This window comes from Platalea leucorodia (assembly GCF_965183815.1).
Source record: "Platalea leucorodia genome assembly, chromosome: 3".
Classification (NCBI taxonomy): domain Eukaryota; kingdom Metazoa; phylum Chordata; class Aves; order Pelecaniformes; family Threskiornithidae; genus Platalea; species Platalea leucorodia.
The window spans coordinates 41,176,847-41,197,125 of NC_138825.1; the positions used below are offsets into that span (position 1 = coordinate 41,176,847).

The 20,279-nt window shown below is 37.4% G+C and overlaps 1 protein-coding gene across 1 annotated transcript in view; it reads left to right on the forward strand.

The window, feature by feature from the left end:
* AKT3 (AKT serine/threonine kinase 3) overlaps nt 1-20,279 on the forward strand; it is a gene marked incomplete at its 3' end in the record, with an annotated part of 150,693 nt that overhangs the window by 8,451 nt on the left and 121,963 nt on the right. The window contains exon 2 of the mRNA XM_082306169.1: nt 4,229-4,383. Coding sequence (XP_082162295.1) covers nt 4,338-4,383 — 46 coding nt within the window. The 5' untranslated portion in view covers nt 4,229-4,337. The remainder of the gene's footprint in view (nt 1-4,228; nt 4,384-20,279) is intronic.

Sequence of the window (20,279 nt, forward strand, 5' to 3'; positions counted from 1 at the left end):
GACTTAAAAATACAAGTTCCTACTGAATGGTCCGTTGCTTATTTTAATGGTTGGTCTTATAGTTCCCATATGGTAGCATTGTGAAATGAGCTGGTTCTTCTCTATATTGCTGTTATTCTTAAAGTTCCAAGATGAAGACTGAAAAGGTGTTGGCCAGTTTTCACCACAGCTTGGGAAAACTGTGAGCCTCGGCAGAGGGATCTGTAACTCTGTTGCATGTGATAGTTTCTGCTTAATCTTTGTTCAGAAAGATGACTTTGCAACCTCTACAGCTAGGAACTTAGAAGTGCAATACTAGTTCTTTAGAAGTGTGCTGAATTGTTTAATCTAACACTATAGAAGTGGCTTAATAGCTTTCCAAAGAAGAAAGGAAAAGCTTTACTATTTTTTACCAGATCAAAAAAAAATACAGGCGTTTTCTTCACATGACTGCCAGCGATGGAGTAAATTTTTACACCTGCACCATAAAGCAAGCAGACAATAGGTTCTTGTATGTATTACGCATATACGTGACTATCTGATACTGTCTGCAGAATAGACGCAATATACTGTTGGAAAAGTATCTTCCAGGTTCTGTTTGATAATGTGGGGGGAAAAAAGCAACGGAACCTGTTCTCCAGTTGCTGGAACATATATAAAAACCAAGTCAAGTTTTTCGCTGTAGGAAGCAGCTGGAATGCAAAATATTTTCAACTTCAGTTCTTAGACATTTTTTCCCTATTTCTGTGGGTTCATCCTATAGCAATAAGGGAAACTGTAAAAATTACTATATACCAGCCGCTGAAACTTGAAGCGCATTGGGAGAGCAGGGTTGACTGCTAAAAAGTATTTAAGTTCTGTGCCAGCTGTGTGGAATAATAATTTCAGTAGCTTTTCTTGAAATTGTTGAACTATAGATGAAATGCTGTTTTCATGTGAGAGTTCTTGTTCTGTGTGTTTCAGGCAACTCGTTTATGTCTATAGACAATCCTTTATTACATCTTCAGGGAAGAAGATTTCTGTATGACTATTTTTCATAGAATAATTCTCAAAATTAGAAGTAGTAATTCTCAAAAGACTGCTCTTTTAGAGCTTTGCTGAGTGACTTTCAGAGTAAAGGAATACAGCTTTTAGAAAGACTCAAAGGAATGTAATAAGGGATAATACTACAGATGCTTATAAATGGCTTCTTGAAAGTGTAGTGTGAATGTATAGCCTTTATTTTCATTAGTGTTTTAATGTTTCGATTTATCTCTTCCAGCTTCCTATGTAATTCAGCTTGGCTTTTAATTACCCATTAAGGGAGTGATCAATGCAACCATACAACTGCTGATAATTTTACATAAGTTGTTCCTGGTAATACTGTGAAGCTAAACTGGAGATAATTCAGTTAGTTTTGTCACCATATTTATCAGATTTTTGTATTTTGGGGGTTTTGTTCAAAATTCAGTAAAGTAGTACATGCGATGAGTGGGATGCAATCCTACAGACATACACTTGAGGTTGTTGGGACACTGGCTGACACGAAAATCGGTCATAGATCAGATTTTAGTTGAGTAATACTAACTTAATTGTAATCAATGGATAAGTAGGGAGCTTTAAGCATAGATTTGTTTTTTAAAACTGGGTGTCTACTGAAATCATGGACTTAATGATCAGTATGTGGGCAGCCAAGATTATTGCTACTTAGTACAGAAGTTCATTTCTTATAGCTTAGTCTCTACCAATAAACGTAAATTATTGCACTTTTCGTAAGCATACACCAAAATTGGAAAGTACATTAAATTTGCCAAAAGGGTAAAACATATTGCAGCATATGCCAGCCCAGGCTAAGTACTGTGTGTTACATTGCTTCTTTTGTCTTTATAGCTGAAAAAAAAAAAGTCGCCTGTGGTCACTTCTTAAAGAATGTAATGAAAGTCTTGTAGGAAAATTGAACTTAAGTCGGGTATTTGGATACTAATGTGCTTACACCTCCTTCACAGAGCAGCTACTTTTAGGTCACAGTTGTTTGACACTCACCTCTGGCTTTGTAAAGATTTGTGTGTTTGTAACAAGAGCTGATACCGTGCTGCAGTGATCCAGAACCGCAAAACTGCAGCCTGCTTTCAGGCGCGTGTCCTAATCTGTCAGGATCTCTTTCCACGCACAGCTGATAGACTTGCTTATCTCTAGTTTGAAGCATGCAAACAAAAGTTCTGATAATGTATGACCCAGAAAATAACTCTCACACTAGTAAGGTGAAGGATGTGGAAATGCATGTTATTTCTGCCATGTTGACTTACATAATACAAAGTGTAAACAGCTAAAGCTAGTGAGATCAATTAACAGTAACGAAGCAGTCTCATGTCCTTCCAAAGCCTTGTACATAGCATTTTCTTCTAACTGTTATGAAAGCTTAAACAATATTTAAGTCTTAAGGCAGGGTGCGGTTGCATAAACACAGGTGTCCGGTGTCCTTTTAGACACAGCAGAGTATGATGCCAATGCAAAAGGCTGTGCATCACCTGCATGGGCCTTACTGTCATATCCGTCCGTGCTGTGGAGGTGTCTTAGAGGCACTGTATTCAATATTACTTGAACTTCGCAGTATTAATGAATTTAGCATTGTGGTTTTTACTTTTATGCAGCTGAAATACTGCATGTGTTTGAAAAATAGTTCAGTGAAAGAAAAACTGTAAAATGGGAACCCTTCAGTGTTTCTAGAAAATCAGGTTGTACTGCATTTTTTGTTGCATACCACTTGAAAAAAATACTCATACCAAGTTTTATTTTGCACAGCACCCATACAGAAGTAGCCTTCCATCTAGCTGCTGTGTGGTGCAAATACACGTTTTTTAAATGATAAATAAGAAAACACCTGCATTTGTATAATGGTTCAGTTTTTAGCCTGTACTTGGTTGGATTAAAACGGCTTATTTCCCAGTCCTTTCTCCATTCATTCGTTGCACAGATTGCTTCTAGCACAGTCATATTTGTTTCTATCGCATGTTTACATTTGTTGGTCAATCTACTAAATGGATGTGTACGTGCTGCATTTGATAGTACTAAACTGGCGTGCGGGTTCCTGTGCCATGCTAGCACTGTGTGCATGCGTGCTCCCGTGTGTACAGCCATAGAAGGGTGTTCCTCCATCATCAGAGAAATCCCTTTTCTTGACTCCCCACCCTTTTCCAGATGAGTATTATTTAAATGCTCCTCTTTATTTTGAAGGATGGAGGGCAAAGGCAGTCTGCTGGCAAAAGGAAACCTCTCCTGCCCTCTGGCTTCTCTTCCTACTTGATTGTAGTGCTATTTATCTCTTCTTCACAGCTGTTAGGTACTCTGGGAGTGAGGTGGTCAGAAGAGAGGGTTGTGGCTTCTGAGAGTGGCATGTCCTGTCCCAGGGCTCACTTCCCTTCTGTCCCCTGCAAGCCAAGCTTTGTAGGGAAAAGAGCACTCTTGTCACTGCCTGGCTTAAAGCCTTGAGAGAATGTGCGCTCCTTCTTTTCATAAACTAAACATTGGCTTTTTTGGTTATTTTCTACCCTAAGAAGTTGTTTTTCTGTCTGTGTACTTGCAGATGATGCTGTTTTTTTAAAAACTTCTGTAAGTTAAGGATTTGTATTGGCTGTAAGGAAGTTATAGTGGAAGTGGAAGTAGGAAGAATGTTATATTTCTGTAGCCTTTACTATTTTTTTTTTTTTTAATTCAAACATTAAAAAACTAATTGCATGGCTGGTAAACTGGTGTCTACAGATTTTAACAGTTATGAGAAGAACGGTATCCATAACACTTAAGGCTTTGTTTTTAAGCTCCTTTACAGAACCTGTCCTTCCATTTTCTTGCATTCTTGATATGATCAATGTAGCCATAATAGAGGAACCACTTGTCCATTGCATGGATTCTGACAAATGTGGGAATGGTTAAAGCTCCTGTGAGTTCATAGTTGGACCTGTGAAGCAGTACTGGCACCCTTTCATTTAACAGCATCCTGTGCATTAGTAGAAGAGAATTTTATTGTGTGCATTTTATACGAGTGCCATACGACTTAAAATTTAACATATTCTGCTTCTTTTAAGTATTACAGTGTTCATGGAAAATGTGCTGTAAGACTAGAAACATGATTCTGTTATATGGTTAATTAAAAGAAAGGCAGATTTTTAATATGAGCTCAGTCAGTGGAAGACATCAACAAAGACTTTTTTGTTGGCTGTCAAGTGAGAAAAACAGAAAAGACTTAAATTCTTTCTCTGATATTTCCTTCCAGGCTGACTCATCATTAGAAACTGGGAAGAGCTGCAGAAGAGAAGCCAAACAGACAAGCTGATAACTCAAAGAAATACTCTTTTGAGTTGGGGGTTCAGAGTGGAGCCATCATGAGCGATGTTACCATTGTGAAGGAAGGCTGGGTTCAGAAGAGGGGTAAGTTCTACCTTTTAATGGAAAGTTCTTCTGATGTATCGTACACTGTGCGCAGTGGCATTACATGGTTACACATATGAGCATTCTTGATTTATTTTCTGGTCTGCAGCCACCATATGGAATTAATGGCCATTAAGGCCTTGGTCTTGTTAATACTTAACCCTCAGCACTGCCCCTGTTTATAGTGAAGAGGAAGTTGGACTCAGTAATTCCCACTTAACCTTGCTGTTGCAGCTGCTGTCACCCATGTATCAGACTAAGTGGGCTGTTGTGGCAGCTGGAAGAGGTGCACAGTAGAAGGTTGCCTGGAAGCTGTTGCAAATGCGATACTTTGTGTGAAACTTCCTAGATGCCAAAATCATTCACTGTGGCTCAGCTTGTATTACAAATGCAAGCAGTCCCTATAAAATCAACATAATACTTGCATAAAGCTCAGCATACACCTAATTACTTTGCAGACCTGGAAGCCATATGATTAAAGAATATGTTCCTAATTATAAGCCAGTCTAAAGTATGATTTTTCTGTTACATTTGAATTCCTGTAAGTTCCTGACATGTCACATTATAATGTGTCACCATGTGATTTACAAATTTGGGAAGGTTGCTGCATGTTAAGCTTTTAATGGGAAACCTCTAGAAATATCTGGCATTTGTATGATGTGATGAACCTCAGATGAAATCTTCCATGCTTCATGCTGCTCTGCTTTGGGTTGTGGTTGCGCACATGATTATTTCCAAAAGAATATCATCTGTCTTGCAGAGAGAAGGTGATCTGGATTATAGGGTGATTTACGCCATGAGCTTCAGTGATTCTAGCCCAGAAAGATTTAGACTGGAATACTGGGAACAAAATTACCCTTTAATTTACAAAGAAATGCTTTGTTTCAATAGCACTGTGTGAAGACAAAGATCATTATTAGCTTTGTTATTGCAGATTGACATTAAATGTCAAAGAAGGCAAGAGAATGAGAGAAAAAGTTTATTATTCTGTTATTATTCCTGCATAAATTGTATTTCAGGATGCATTCTGGGTATTGTAGATGAAAATGGGTTAAACTATGTGAAGCTTAGGGCCTGCTTCCTATTTTGAAATATATACTTACATTTATAACAAATCAAATTTTACATGACAGGAACTATTTAAAATTTTAAATTATTTTTCCTTCCCATCTTGTTGTTTACTCAGTTTGGGTATCTGATTTCCTTGTTTGATTATTTCATATAAATTTCTTTCAAATGTATTAGAAAATGATTAGGATGATCCAAATAATTTTCTTTTACATGACATCAGTTCCTTCATGTAGTGTCACTCATTACACCCTGATATCAACTCTGAGCGCTGAATATGCATATATTAATCACTGGGGTCCAGAAAAGGACAATGTACAATGAAACTCTGTCTTACTGAATATTTGAAATTCTGAAATGTAAAATAAAGGTTTTCCTCCTCATGCTGTTTTACTGTTAATTGAAGAAAAGCCTACTGAGTTGACATTTTGATGTCAGTTTTGTTAGTAATTATTTTCTTTTCTAAGTAAAGACATTTCATGACAAGCATTTTTCCATATTTTAATTAACTTTGAGTGAATGTATGGTTGTTTTTTTCCTTCTTGCTATAGGTTACTGTGTAGGTTTAAGTGTTGTTTTTTTTTTTTTCTTTTTTTTTTCTTTTTTTTTTTTAATTAGATCTAATATTGTCCTTAATTTTCTGTGCCTGGCTTATTCCGGTTGTTGTTGGATTAAAGTATTTGTTTCTGAAAACAAAAGGAAAAGTGCAGTGGTGTTTTCCAATGTCAAGAATTTGCAAGCATTTAATTCAATGGTTATACATTTCAGGTAATTACAACTTCTACCCTGACCTTGCTCTGGAGCAAGAGAATTGAAGTTGTTGAACGCTTTTTTTTTTATTGTTGCTGAGAAAAAGTATCCAACCTTAATCTAAATTCTGAAAGTTGGAATATGCTCAGTAGACACTTCTTATTTTGGCAGCTAAATATTCTCTCTCTGTACTAAGAAGCATTGTGGGATTGGGTAAAGCTGCCCTGCTTCCACAAGCTATCATGCTATTACGGTTTTAAAGTGAATTCTCTGATCATCTCCACTTGACACCCACTGGCTCAGTTCACAGGGTGGTTTTGGTAGGTACAGACCAGGTTCCTCCTGGAGGAAGCTGAGCATGGGATCTCTTCTCCAGGCGGACACCGAGTGAACTCCAGCCCCGGTGATCAGTCCTTTGGACAGCCCTGAGCTACCTGTGTGGTGCAACATGCGATCTGAGGCTCCAGACTGAATTTAACTTGAAATAAAACTCGTAAACCCTACGTGCTGGAAACGTAGGGGCCTGGGCACCAGCTGCTTCAGTTGACTGATCTGCTTCTAATATGCCAAATGACTTGGTCATGCGGTTATAGCCTAGGACCTTTTAAAATTGTTCCCTTCAGCAGTCAGGAATGTTTGTGATAGAAGAAGAAGAACGAAACAATCTCTCTCTGCGATTCACAGCCCAGTCAAGGAGTATGAAGGTGACTCGAAAGTAGTGGGATGAAGAACAGTTTTGAGGGGCCAGCTAATGAGATAACCTGCCTTTGTAATGGCCTAAATGAACTGGATGTAGGAATGAGAGGGGAGGACTAAAAGTTGAGCTGGGGATCTCTCTCTGAGTTAAGACTCTGATAGAGAGAGGCTGGGGAAGACAGGGCCTGTTAGGGCACAGTGTTACAATTCTTAATGGCTGTGAAACTCACCGAGAAAATGTTTGCTTTATTATCCTTAGTGCTGTATCCATGTCAGTAATAGAGGGCTGAGGGCTATATGTCTGTAAAGCTTTTAACCCTGCTGTTGAGCACTGAAGAGTTGATGTGATGCTATGCAATTGGCTTCAATGTTCTGTTTTTCTGTGTGTGCTTAAATGATAAACCCATTAAAGTATTACTATTTTAAAATCAGCCAGCACTCAAAGTTAAGAAATGCCAGAATCAAGTTTATTTAATTAGGGATGATCATCGTTAGGCTTTGAGTAGTCTTTAGGAGAAGAAGTTTCAGTGTGGTGAGAGTAGATGATACTGAGGAAGAGTAAGCTGTTATATGTGAATGGTCAGACAGGCAGAGATGACAGGCTGGAGGTGAGAACTTTGGATAATAGAAGACACAAAATCCAAGAGGAAGGAAAGCCTGAGAAGCTCAGTGAACCTCAGGTGCAGTCAGGTCCCATCTCACAGGTGAAAGGAGACCCTGAAGCACAGTGGCTGAGCCTGCCTGAGCAAGTAATGGCACCCAGTGAGAGCAGATTCAGAGAATGAAATAATTGGTGATGAGGACCTGATACCTATCTACACTCAGTGCATTTGCAAAGTGAAGTGGCTGTTACTTTGAGCTGGCTCCTGTCTGCTCCTGTGCCCCTTTTGTAGTGGTAGTGCTCCTGCGGTACATCTTGTGGTTTTTAGTCTCATCAGAAAGGAACCAGCTTTGTGCACTCCGGGACTGCTTCATGCAGCGAACAAAAATGCATTAACTAGGGTGATAGGAAGATTTGTTGCAAAAGCACTCTTCTTATCTGAACTAAAGTACTAATGCAGATGTACCCTGTGAGACATCAGAACTTGTACAAGAGGAGAGCCAGTGGAGCAGTCTTCTTTGAGCGGAGTCTCTGCTCAGGCAGGAGAAGAGTGGCAATGTATTTTGTACGGACGGTCTTATGGTTGTCTGTGACTTACTGTCTCAGATCTAGTGATAAGAACCAACCATCTCACAGCCTTGTGTCCCTGCGCTGCTGCGAAGATATTCTTGCAATTCACTGACTCAGTGTATTTTGTTTCAGAGAGGGTAATAATTTTTCTTCTTTCTGTTCTCCAGTTATTCCTGTAGCCAGATTAGGAGAGAGATGTGTTGTCTTCCGTTATGAGTTTCCTTTTTAGATGACACCAGCATTTTTCCCTCTAATGCATACAGATGAAAGGCAAGTGATCTTGACTAAAAATCTGAAATACAATGATCCGAACCTTGCTGTTGATATGCAGAAGTTAAAACACGTATTTGACATTTATGTATTTAGGGTAAGGACTCTGCAGTAATTGCTGAAGTGACTTTTACGTTTTGGATTTGCTTATAAGCGCTATGTTTTGCAGAGTGGTTTTTTTTTTTTAAATTATTCTAAGAGTATTTTTAATTTTACTGAATGTGTTTTTACTGTATTTACTAAATTACATTTAATGTTTTACAGAGGGGGAGATATGTTTTTAATTTATCAGTTTGGAAACAGCTGTTTTTTCAAATGGATGAACGTGCTTACTATGATTAGAGCTATATCATTGCAAAAGTGGGTTTTATGCATATAATTCAGGTGGTATTTTTTTCTTTAAAGCTAAAGCTTCCTGAGTTGTAGAGTTGACCTTGTCTGTGGTCTATAATAGTCACAACAATTAGATTTAAGAATCATTAATAACTATGCTTAATTGCAACCTAATTTCTTTATATATAACCCGTGCACAAGATTTCAATTAGTTTAAACATATGAAAAGGTTTAAGAGTCTTTGTTAGCATGTTATTAAAAGATCATTTGGGACAAAGGAAAAATTGACACAGATGCTAACTTTTTAAAGGACCCAGTTTTAAATTTAACATGTCAACTAATTTTTTCTTTAATTGAAAGTGTAAGTCTTTTTTTTTTTTTAATCTGGGGAGAATATACCTAATGTGTATTGCATAACAAGATGGCTAAATTATTACTTAAAGACAAAGCAAAATGTTGTCAGTTTAAGTCAGTGCTTCTGTTGTCATACTTCAATTACCGTACCTCTGTTTGGGCTTCTGTGTTCAAGCCTGTTATATTATCTAATGCTGTTTGTCATGGCAATCTTTACATGGTTTACATGATATATTTTTACCCAAATTATATTGAATAGATAATGTATCTGACTTGCTTATGTGGGTGACTTTAGTATGTTCTCACAATTTTTGATATCCTCATTTTATCTCACAATGCTCACCTGAAGTACAGAAGTACTAGTATACCAATAGAGAGGGAACTGAAGTATAAAATTGCAGTAGCTTAACTGTGATAACTTCAGAAGTTTGCTGTAATGAGATGGTGGTAAAAAACAGATGTCATGAAGCTTTCCAGTAATGAGATTGTCCTGTAAACAGTGTATTACTGAAATACTGTAATACTATTTTTCACTCAGTGTTTTTCTTTTTTTTTTTTTTTTTTTTAACACAGCCTTTCATAACTTCTTAGTATCCAGAATTGAATTACCTGAAGTAGTATTAGTATTTCTAAATTCCTAGAGTTTATAGAATAAGATGTGTTTGATTTACGGTGATGAGATTCACTCAACTGCTGATCTGTTTTCATTTTTGCAATTCAGGACATGATGCAGGTATCATGGGATTTTAAGAAATAACTGTGTGGAAAATATTTATTATTGTTATATCTACTATCAAGGAGAATAAATAGTGTAGTGGAATATATCTGTTGTTTCAAATAGGAATACAGTTGTTGTTTAAAGTACAAATTATTTACAGTCCTAGGGTAACATGTCTTCCCCTCACCCCTCTTCCCCCCCACCCCAAATCCAGAAAAAGAACTAAGTAATTTAATTTAATGGACATTGGGTTTTACAGTTGAACCAAGACCAAACAGATGTTAATTTTGGAAATATGCACTGGAGATTGAGTTCACGTGGTATGTTTGGATTGGGTTGTGTGGTGGTTTTTTTGTTTTTTTTTTTTTTTTTGGGTGGGGGCAGGAATGCCTTGATTGAAAAATTAATCTCAGAAGTTATGATACTAATTGAGTGTTATTCACAACCTGTCAGAAATCTTGTTTGCAGATTGTCTGAATTACTTGAGTAGTTTAACACACCTCTAACAAAGACAAATTTAAATAGACTGTCCTGAACATCTGCTACACAAAGTAGAAGAAATTTAAACTATTTTTTTCTAATTGTCTTAGCGAATAGTAGTTTAAGGTAAAGTCTTCATTGATCAATCACTTGAAGCTAAATAAGCCTTTCTTATTGTAATCTTTCTACTCTAATTCTAATTAATAGAAAATGTGAATTACTGTAAAGTTCCAATAAAATATATGCGTGTGTAAAAGAGGCAGCTCCATGGTGACCAAAGAGAGAAAAAATGACAGTGCAAGCTCTCTTACATAAATGTTTATACATCAGTATATCTAAACTAGATTATTTTTTTTTAAAGTTCTCAAATACTTTGAGATTTCTATATCATGCACTCAGTGTAGAAATGGATTTAGGTAAATCTGTAAAGTTGCTTGCAGTCAGGGAAACCTCACACACTGTTTTTTTGTTTTTGTTTGGTTTGGTTTTGTTTTGTTTGTTTTTTTCTTCCACATACATTCTGAGCAGAGATCTGTGTATTTAGAGGCTGTTTTCCTGCAGCTACTGCACTGGGAGAGGAGAAGGGCCCTCTGTGCCCTTCCTCTGTCCTGTTCACTTTGTAGTTGAGTACCAAGCTCTTCTTTCTGGAATAATTGTAACCTTTATAACCTTACTTATCCCTAGGGAAGGTCAGAACCATGTGAAAATTGTAAACTTGATGTAACTAGGATGAGTGTGGGGTGTTCTCTTTGCTAGGTAACTGTTTATTCCAGATAATTTTTAGGTACTAAATAGGTGAGTGTTACTTTTGCAGCTTTCCACCTTGGATTTTTACCAGTTTCTGCTGGTAAAGGCAGTTTGCTATAGTAATTGAAGCCTGAAACACAGGGTATTTTAAACAGTCTCAAGATTTTTTTCTGCAATATCCTTGCTGAATGCCAGTTTAGATAATTGTACATGGTTGATTCATTTTTAAAATTTTTTCAATTGTTTTCTTTTTTTTTTTTTTTCAATGTAGCTGTAAGACAGCGTGTTCCCCATTTTTAAATGGTTGTACAGTTGTGATTCCGATTGGTAAAAATGACCATCTTCTAGGTGGAGCAATTGATAGATACAATTGTAGATGACAGTGGCTAAAATACTGTGCGTGTTCTTTGATTAAATATATTAGTTCCTGCCACTAATATGTCAGATAGAAGACGCAGTAATATATGCAAAGGGAGGAAGGTGTTATCCTATGTTTGTATTAACAGGGTATTATTAAAGTGAAATGTTCATGGGAGTATCAACATGTTTGACCTTGATGCTATTGATTTTCAGATTTTTGAAAAGAAGTTTAACAAATTTGAATACCTAAACAGAATCCCTGTTTATTAGCATCCTTTCAGTGGCTTGTAAGGCATGTTTCTGGTGCTTATCACCTTGGGCTTTGGGCTTTCACATGTCCTGAGTTTTATGGTAGAAAAATGCTTTTACTATTACTGACAAAAAGAAGATGCTTGTTACACAGGAAAACACCTAGGCAGTGGGTTTTTTTGAGTATTCTGGACACATTGTCGTTACATATTCTTGTATGTCTGTTCCATTTCCTATATAATGAATGCTGCCTTATTGCTCATGTTCTGAAGGCTTTCTCCATTCATACCAGTTTCGCTTATTCTACTAGTTTGTTACCCATGGGGGCAATAGTTTTAAAGAAGGAAGGTTAACATTCTCTGTTGCAGCGATTAGGGAAGCAAGATGTTAAAAATTCATTGTCCTGCATTTCCTGCTCTCAACCTTCTTGGCCTGGCAATACTGCATGACCAGCAGATGTCAAATGTATGCTGTTGGGGAAGATTTTGAGGAACTGTTTCCCAAATATGTGTTTTCTATTTAATAAAACTCCTACTTTTTATTTTTACTTAATGCTTAAATAGTTACAGTGTGTAATACCTTTGGTATACTGTAATCTGTTGGTTAAACTTAAATTCATTTGTGTTTATGTCACTTTCACACTGAAGATGTTATTGTAAGGATAACTTGCTTGCAATACCAGGGATTTTGATATCTCATCAAAAAATCATCTTCCCTCAATATACCTATGTTCCAGTCCAACGAGCCTCCCAAGTCTTTGTGCTTTCTTTTATTTTAAAGGCAATTCATGTACCTGTTCTTCTCACTTCAGCTAGGTCAATCAGCTTATGCCTCTGTGGGACCCACTTCTTTTATACTACCCCTGCTGTAATTGTCAAAAACATTAATAAGGTCAACAGCTGTGACTTGAAACTAGGCCCTGAAGGAGTTTTAGGACTGGACTGAGAAGTCAAAGCTTTAGGGCACAAATACCAAAGCGGCAACGGAGACTGCAAATTGAGATATTGAAAAATAAGCTTTGGGAAGAGATCAGGCTAGTGGTGATTTATGGAATGAGGAAAAGGTGGAGGACAAGGGAAGAAGGTTTTGTAATCGCTCGAGTGCTGTCTTGGTTGCCTTCTGTTTTCTTGGAGGAACTCTTGACCATTCTGTTGAGCATGTCTACAACCTCTCGACAAAATGAGAGGTTTTTCCCACCAAAACATGGAAAGAAGGTGGTGGTAGTGCCTGGGATTTATTCAACCTCCAATTTATTGAGAGCAGTGTGGTTTTTCCTAAATTACAGGCAAAACAGTGTTGCTCAGTTCCAGCAGCACAGACCTTGGCTTGCACTGGGAGGGCTTCCTGGGTCTCAGGGTAGGTCTCCATTAGCACATAACACAGCACAACAGGAGCGAATCTGTCGAGAGGTGCCTAGATTGTGGTGTCCATACTATCTATGCATGTTTCTGGAGCTTTGCTTTGGACTCACTGTCATGTCTGTTCCTATGGACTGAGAGCGTCTTGGCAGTGGGAACGTATGAGGTGTGGTCACAGCGTAAGGCAAAGCTTGTAATAGTTGATAATTGTGAGATTTACTTCAGATGTATACTCCTTATCTCTAATGTCGATGTACCTCCAGTCTCATTCTTTTCAATCTTCTTCAGTACCATCTCTAACTGTGCCCCAGCTAGTCTGTGTTATTATTGATTACTTCCCTTGCAAATCAACGCAGTGTTAGCTTACTTTTTATAAATCTAAGTATGTTTCTTTGTAATCAGATCATTGCAACTGACATCTTGTTTACTGTAAATTCTGAATTCATAGTTTGCTTTCTTCCAGAGTGCTTTCCTAAAACTGATAGGAAGATAGGAGATGAATGTGTCAGATGCTAGCACACTGATAAGAAAACACATTCCCTTTTTCAAGATAGATTCAGAAGTTCACTTTCAAAATGTTGGCTGTCTTACCTTTGGGGGTAGTTTTTCCTGAAATATTTAATTACAATATGGTAGCATATTAACCATGTAAAATTAGAAGGTTCTCAGTTTCATTAGTTGTTACCATTTTTATATTGAAATTCCAAACTGTGCAATCCTCAGTTATTCACACTTGAACAGTTGAAGTGCAAAAAGTTTTACTGGGGATAGCTTCCTGCTGGTCTTCTGTCAAGATTGTCATGCTAAGAAAGTTACTGAAACCAGAATAATCTTCACAGATAGCTGCTAACTAGGCCTAGATAATGAGAACCACACCACTGGAGAGAGATCCGATTGCTACTTCATAGAAGTGCTCTGTGCTTTTGATTGCGATAAAATCGCAGACAACTATGTTCCTAATGAAGAAAGGCGTCTAAGATGGTAAATTACGTAAAGAATTGGGCCAACAGTATCTTAAATTTGGCACTCAGTATTGTGGATTTTAACCTGAATTTGTCCAAGCCACAGTTTCCCTCAGATAAAATGGAAATAGTATTGCTGCTTCACCTCGGAGGCTTCCTGAATGTGAGTTTGTTCATCCTTGTGAAACTTCTGAGTGCCTTACATTTCAATATTCATGCTTTTTAAAATGTCGTTGTTTTTACAGGAAGTAGAATGAGTCTAATAGTAGTTGAAGTTCAGCCTGATGGAGAAGCAGTGGATTTTTTGGGTTTTGTTTATCCTCCTGACATGTTGCAGAGGAAGAGGTGAAATCTGTTAGGGCGTGCAAAGGGAGGAGTTGTTAATAAGATGCAAAAAACCAGTTGTCCTTTATCAGTTCTTGAGGTTAGTTTTTTTGCTAGATGTCTTCCAGAGAGACTGGAGGAAATCCCTGAACAGTGACCCATGAGAATAATTCATAGAAACATGACAACATCTCTACCTATACTTACCCTCTTTTGACTCGATGAAACTGTGCAGATGGATTAGTGGTATAACTTTTACACACGTGAAAATACTTACAAAATAGCATGCTTTCATACAGCATTGATTGCTTTGCTTTAAAGCTAGTATTCACTCACTTTGTTTTGAACTGTGCTGGCTTTTGTAATATCATGCCAGTTTATGTATGCTGACTAATACATTGGAAACTTTTCTGAACAAGTTTATTCTTATCTTGAGAAACAGCAGCAACTACTGTATTTTAATTAGGAGCTTGTGAACTTGCCCCCGATAGATGCAGTTCTGTGTTTGCTTGAAACTTGTGTTAAGTGGAAGCTGTTGCTGAAATGGGGGAAGTGTCGTGTCCTCTTCTTGCTCGGTTGTGTTGGCACTTGTGCTTGCAATGGTGACATGGTGAATCATACCAGGAAATTTATCTGGTTGAAAATGAAACTATTTTTATTTTCCTAGCTAACTTTCACATGGATCATTTCCCTGACCTGTCTCACCGTGTAGCTGCACAAACAGTAGTGCTGGCACACATGGGAGTGTGCGAGCGGCAGCGCGGAGGGGCAGGACAGCTCCGTCCTAGTGGCAGCCCCCACCTTTGCAAGAGTAAATTGGTTGTAGAACTGCACCCACAACTTAGGTTATCACTACGACCAGACTGCAGCACAACTAGTTTGTGTTTCAAGATGGTTCTCTTTGAAGTTCGTGTTTAGAAAAGGGCCACTGATTTACTCTCTTTGCTAGTTCTGAACAGAATCACAGAATCACAGAATGGTTGGGTTAGAGGGGACCTCTGGAGATCTTCTAGTCCAACCTCCCCTGCTAAAGCAGGTTCACCTACAGCAGGTTGCACAGGATCGTGTTCAGGCATGTTTTGAATATCTCCAGAGAAGGAGACTCTACAGCCTCTCTGGATAGCCTGTTCCAGTGCTCTGTCACCCTCAAAGTAAAGAAGTTTTTCCTCATATTCAGTTGGAACTTCCTGTGTTTCAGTTTGTGCCCGTTGCCCCTTATCCTGCCCTTTATCCTAAACATGATTGAATTAAAAAATGCCTCCAGGAGGTTAGCTAGTTCCTATTCCTGTGTGTTTATTGTTTTTAAACAAACAGTAATTTTTAACAGAATAGTGACTTGGCTAATGTTTGAAACATGAATCCAAATGATACAGTAGCTTTGTAATCCTCTTGGGTTTAGAGTTTGAAAGCTGTTTAAAAAGACTATTTTAACCAAAAAACCACCCAAAGCTTACGATGGACAGATATCCTTCTGAGGCTAGTGAGTTGTTGGCTTCTGGGTATTACTCAAGATTAAAATTATACGTATGTTTCTTAGAGTTCAGAATATACATACTGTGTTGGTGGACAATCAGTGAAGCTTCAGATAATGTTAATTTTTACTCCTCTTGCGTTTTCTGTAGAGTTTCTGCTACATTTGGTAGAATTCCTGTAAAAGTAGATTTTGGCTGAAATTAATTCTTTGCAAGCCTACTTCTGGGTTTGTTTGGTTATATACCAAAATTTGGAGAAGGATCAAGATCTTTGATTTCAACTTGCGCAATGAATATTTGAAATGAATTTTTGCTGTAAACATTTGTATTTGGGATCCCTTTAGATGGTCTTCAATCACAGCCAAGATCCTACACGTTTAATTTACACCACGTGTATCGGATTTCACGTGGAACTGCTGTTGGCACAAAGAGGCTTATATAGAGCTGATGGACTTTTCCCTCACTTGATCTGACCATCCTTGTTCCAAAGGAGACCGGGAATTGCTGTTAATGTGCAGCAGTGTGGGCAACCATGCTGATATTAGACCAAATAGATAAATTTCATGGTGAATGAGTGTCATATTCTCCAGGCACATACAAACACCTCATAGTTTCCTATTTGCCACAACCGTAATGCTAGCTCTCTCTTCTAATAAAAATAACGGCCCTCCTGCCCCCAAAAACCACCAGAAAACCAAACCAAACAAACCCAGCTTTTTTTAGGGATCCTTTCTAACACTCTGTGTTCCCCTGCACCCTTTCCAAGAAGATAGCTGTGGATATTATTTAGTCTACAAAGAGAGAGTTAGGTAAAACAGTTATGGTCATAGTGCATTATTTGTGGTATATAATAGCTGTGTAATACATACTTATGTATAAGTCTAAGTGAGCTTTTTTTTTTGTGCCAGTCTCCTGAGTATCAGTATAGTCATTAATAGATAATGCCACAAATGTTGAGTGTATTGGTGGTGAGGGTTTAAATAATCTGTTGTAGATAGGCAAATAATAATTATTACCTTTGATAATGAAAGCTTGACCCACTCAAACAAGGTCACAGTCTAAAAAATTCTAATATTAATAGGTGTTTTGAGTGTTTTTGAGGAACATAGTTCAATAATTAAAGTTATTCTTACATGAGAACATAAAATCTGAATTTGTGTTGGTTTCTTGTAATGAATTTTCCTGTAGAAGAGGTAACAATTTGCTACTCCAGAGCTGGGTAAAATAAGGGGGAGAAAAAAGGTCTTTTTATTGAGCGGCGGCATGAGTGCAAAAGCATCACTGTCTGGTCATCCATAGTGTGTCTGACCTTTCCTTACAAAAGGAAAATATCTCTATAACAAAGTGAGTTTTGCTGGATAGAAAGTCACAGGTCTTCATATTCAGGGAAATCATTGTCACTGGTAAATTGCCTCACAATAGGCATTTGTATTTTTGTAGTAAATACGACCCTGCATTAGAGCTTTAGCATATTAATAGCCTTTCCTTTCTTGCAATCCACTTTATTCCCTAGAAGCCATCCGTGGTTGGTAGACTGTTGATGTCAATATATTTGCAGCTGTAGTGTAGAGGAAAGTTTTATACTGATTAGATGCACAGTTTATAAAAAGAGTGGCTTACCACAATCTCTGTCTTTTGCCAATCAACATATTTAAAAATGCTCCAAATATCTTGTAGTCTTTGGAGTTTCTTGAAAATCTGTTTGTATTTCTTCACTTAGAGTGTGCATGTTTTATTTTTTAATACACAAAGCAAGAAATGAATCCATTCATTAACATCTTAATGTTTCCTCAGAATAGATAAATATTAGCAATTACTCTCTACCAAGAAATTCTATGCGTCATGATTTAACCAATGCTTGAAGAACACATTATTAAATGCTATTTAGAACATACCATATAGGAAGAGAACGGTGTTTAAAAATGCACCATCTTAAATACAAATGCTTTTAGTGTATATAAAGCCTTACAGAGGCTTAAAATCAGAAAGATAGGACTCAAACAGCATATAAAGATGGCAGTTCCCTTAAGTCCTCACTGTGAGAAAAGAAGCGGATCTTTTTTTCAATTTTAACTGCGTTGATGTGCCTTTTTTAACTATGGAATGGTGTGAGCTGCTGTGGAGCCTGGGATACGGACCAGGTACCGAGAGCAGCAAAGATGAGAACTTTCTCAGTCTGTTGTGCGGATAGCCTCCAAGCCTTTTATGCTCATGCCATGCTGAAGAGTGCTTTCGTTTCTGAAAGAGAAACATGCAGTGATGGTTTCAGCTTCTACTGTAGTTAGAGATTCTGTTCCTGCTTTGAAATGATAAAAATGAAAGAATTAGAATGCTTTGCAGATATTTTCCTTTTGGTTCATACTGTACCTGCCATTGGTTATTGCCGGCATAAAAGTCTGTCATTAGTTGTGCTACACCTTTCCCTTGGCCGCAGTTGTTCTCTGGTCTTGTTTGAAAGAGTTGCTGGTAAATGCTGCTATTTTTGCATGGTTCTCAGCAGCTGTTGAGCTTGTTGAGGGTTTGAGAGACTGATAAAATGGGAAGGATACAGAGAACGGAGACATTTAAAAGATGGGTTGAATAGGCTGCAAATGTGAGCAACTTTGGTACAGAAATGAAGTAACAATTACTAGGTACAGTAGCATCAAAGAAGAAAAAACTAGAGAAGGTTTAAAGTGAGGATAGGGTTTCAGAAAAAAAAAAATACTGAAAGCTTACATTGGAGAGAATGGTAATTTTTAATTACTTAAAAAATCATGAGAAGTTGGTGTAACAAAGAAAAGTTCCATGGTAATTGCAGTAGCTTCTGTGATGCTGCAACACGTCCTTGTCCTTCAGTGATTAGAAGATGAAGTTAAATGAAAAGCATTATCTTTGTTTGTTTGTTTGTTTTGTTTACAGTGCTATTATGTAATTATAAGGAAGAAAATCTAGACAAATATAATTAATCCCTGGAAATTCCCAGCTCAAATACTACACTGGAAAGTAAAGGAATACAAGAAGGGAATAAATTTATGTATCTTGGTAGTAAGGTGCCTGTCATCTGGGGATTTCAGTAAGGAGCTAGCGTTACAAATTGGCAAGGCAACAGTTTCATTTACCAACTAAATAAGATATGGTCATAAAAATCCATGTTTTAAAGACCAGGGTGTGAAACTTCAACTCAGATATTTCTTTCCATCTCAACATATGGATGTGAAAGCTGGAAATCCAACAAAGGTACAGACATCTAAATGCCTTTGAAAGCAAATGCCTTAGAAAAATACTATGTATTAAATGGAATGAATTTATAACAGATGCCAAGATTCATTAGACAGCTCAAAAACCCCTTGGCTCTAAAGTTATCCAGAAAAGAAGATGGAATTATCATCTGGAACATATGTTAAGAATGAAGCCAGAGCATCTGTCATGGAAAGCATGCCACTGGGCAGCTGGAGGAACACGCAAAAAGCACCAACTGAAAGAGTCTCTCCATTGAACAACGCCTAAGGTAAAAAAAAATTGTGGGACATGGCACTGGATGCACAAGGAGCGGCTCAGAGTAGACAAAAATGGCACAGGGCTTTTTGGCCTTCCCCCTCCCCCCCAAATATGTGTAAACTGAAGGTTTTAGGTTGTTTTCTGTTAAGATTGCAGATAGTAAGGGATGCTTAAAAATTGAAGGTCAGAATTAAAAAGGACATATTAAGTACAGTACTTAATTGTCAGGTATTTTCTTAATTGTCATGTATTTTCATTTATTTTAGAATTTGAATATAATTTCTTTAGCCAGGAAAAGAGAAAGAAGATTGTGTAATTAAATAAATCTTCAGACGCATTCCCACTGATTGGCTTAATCTATAATAGAGCATTCAGGATTACCTGGATAAAAATCCAGAATTACTTTATCCAAGTAACCTACAGTTAATGACAGTACTATGGATTTTCTTTTCTCTGAGAACACTTGCTCTTATCTTTTTCTACTTTTTGTCACTTTGCAGGAGTTCTGGGTTTTCTGAACTAGGAGCTCTCTGCACTATGCTGTCTTTTAACTTGCCCTAGCGTTAGCCTAATGTTACAAAAGTTTGTGTTAGAAACACCTTAGCAGAACTTAAATTTCATAAAAGACTTCTAGTTGGAATGTAAGCTTTCAAATCTGTTATCTCAGTCTGTCTCTTGATCTTGTGTTATGCAAAACATTTTATTAAAATAGAACAATCTGAACTAAGTTTGTCCAAAGTAAGTATTCAGTAATATCTTAGCTTGGTAAATAGCATTGTTTTGTGTTCTTTTTTTCCCTTATGATTTTTCCAGGCAAAAAAGGAAGCCTTCACTCAGAAACATGGAGGCACTCCCAAGCAAGTGTGTGTGTGTGATATGGCTTTTTTTTTAAATTTGGGTCGCCTGGGTTTTTTCCCCTTGTTGAATCATCTCTCTGACACCCAACCTAACACGTGGGAATGAATGCTTCCTGTGAGAAGTTTGAACAACCCGTTCACCTTCTAGATGCATTTTATGAATCTTAAGTAGTGATCCAAGGCTGTTAGTTCCACTTCGCACGGTAACAAGTTTAGGCAAAGGGAATAGCTCCTCAAACATTTCAAA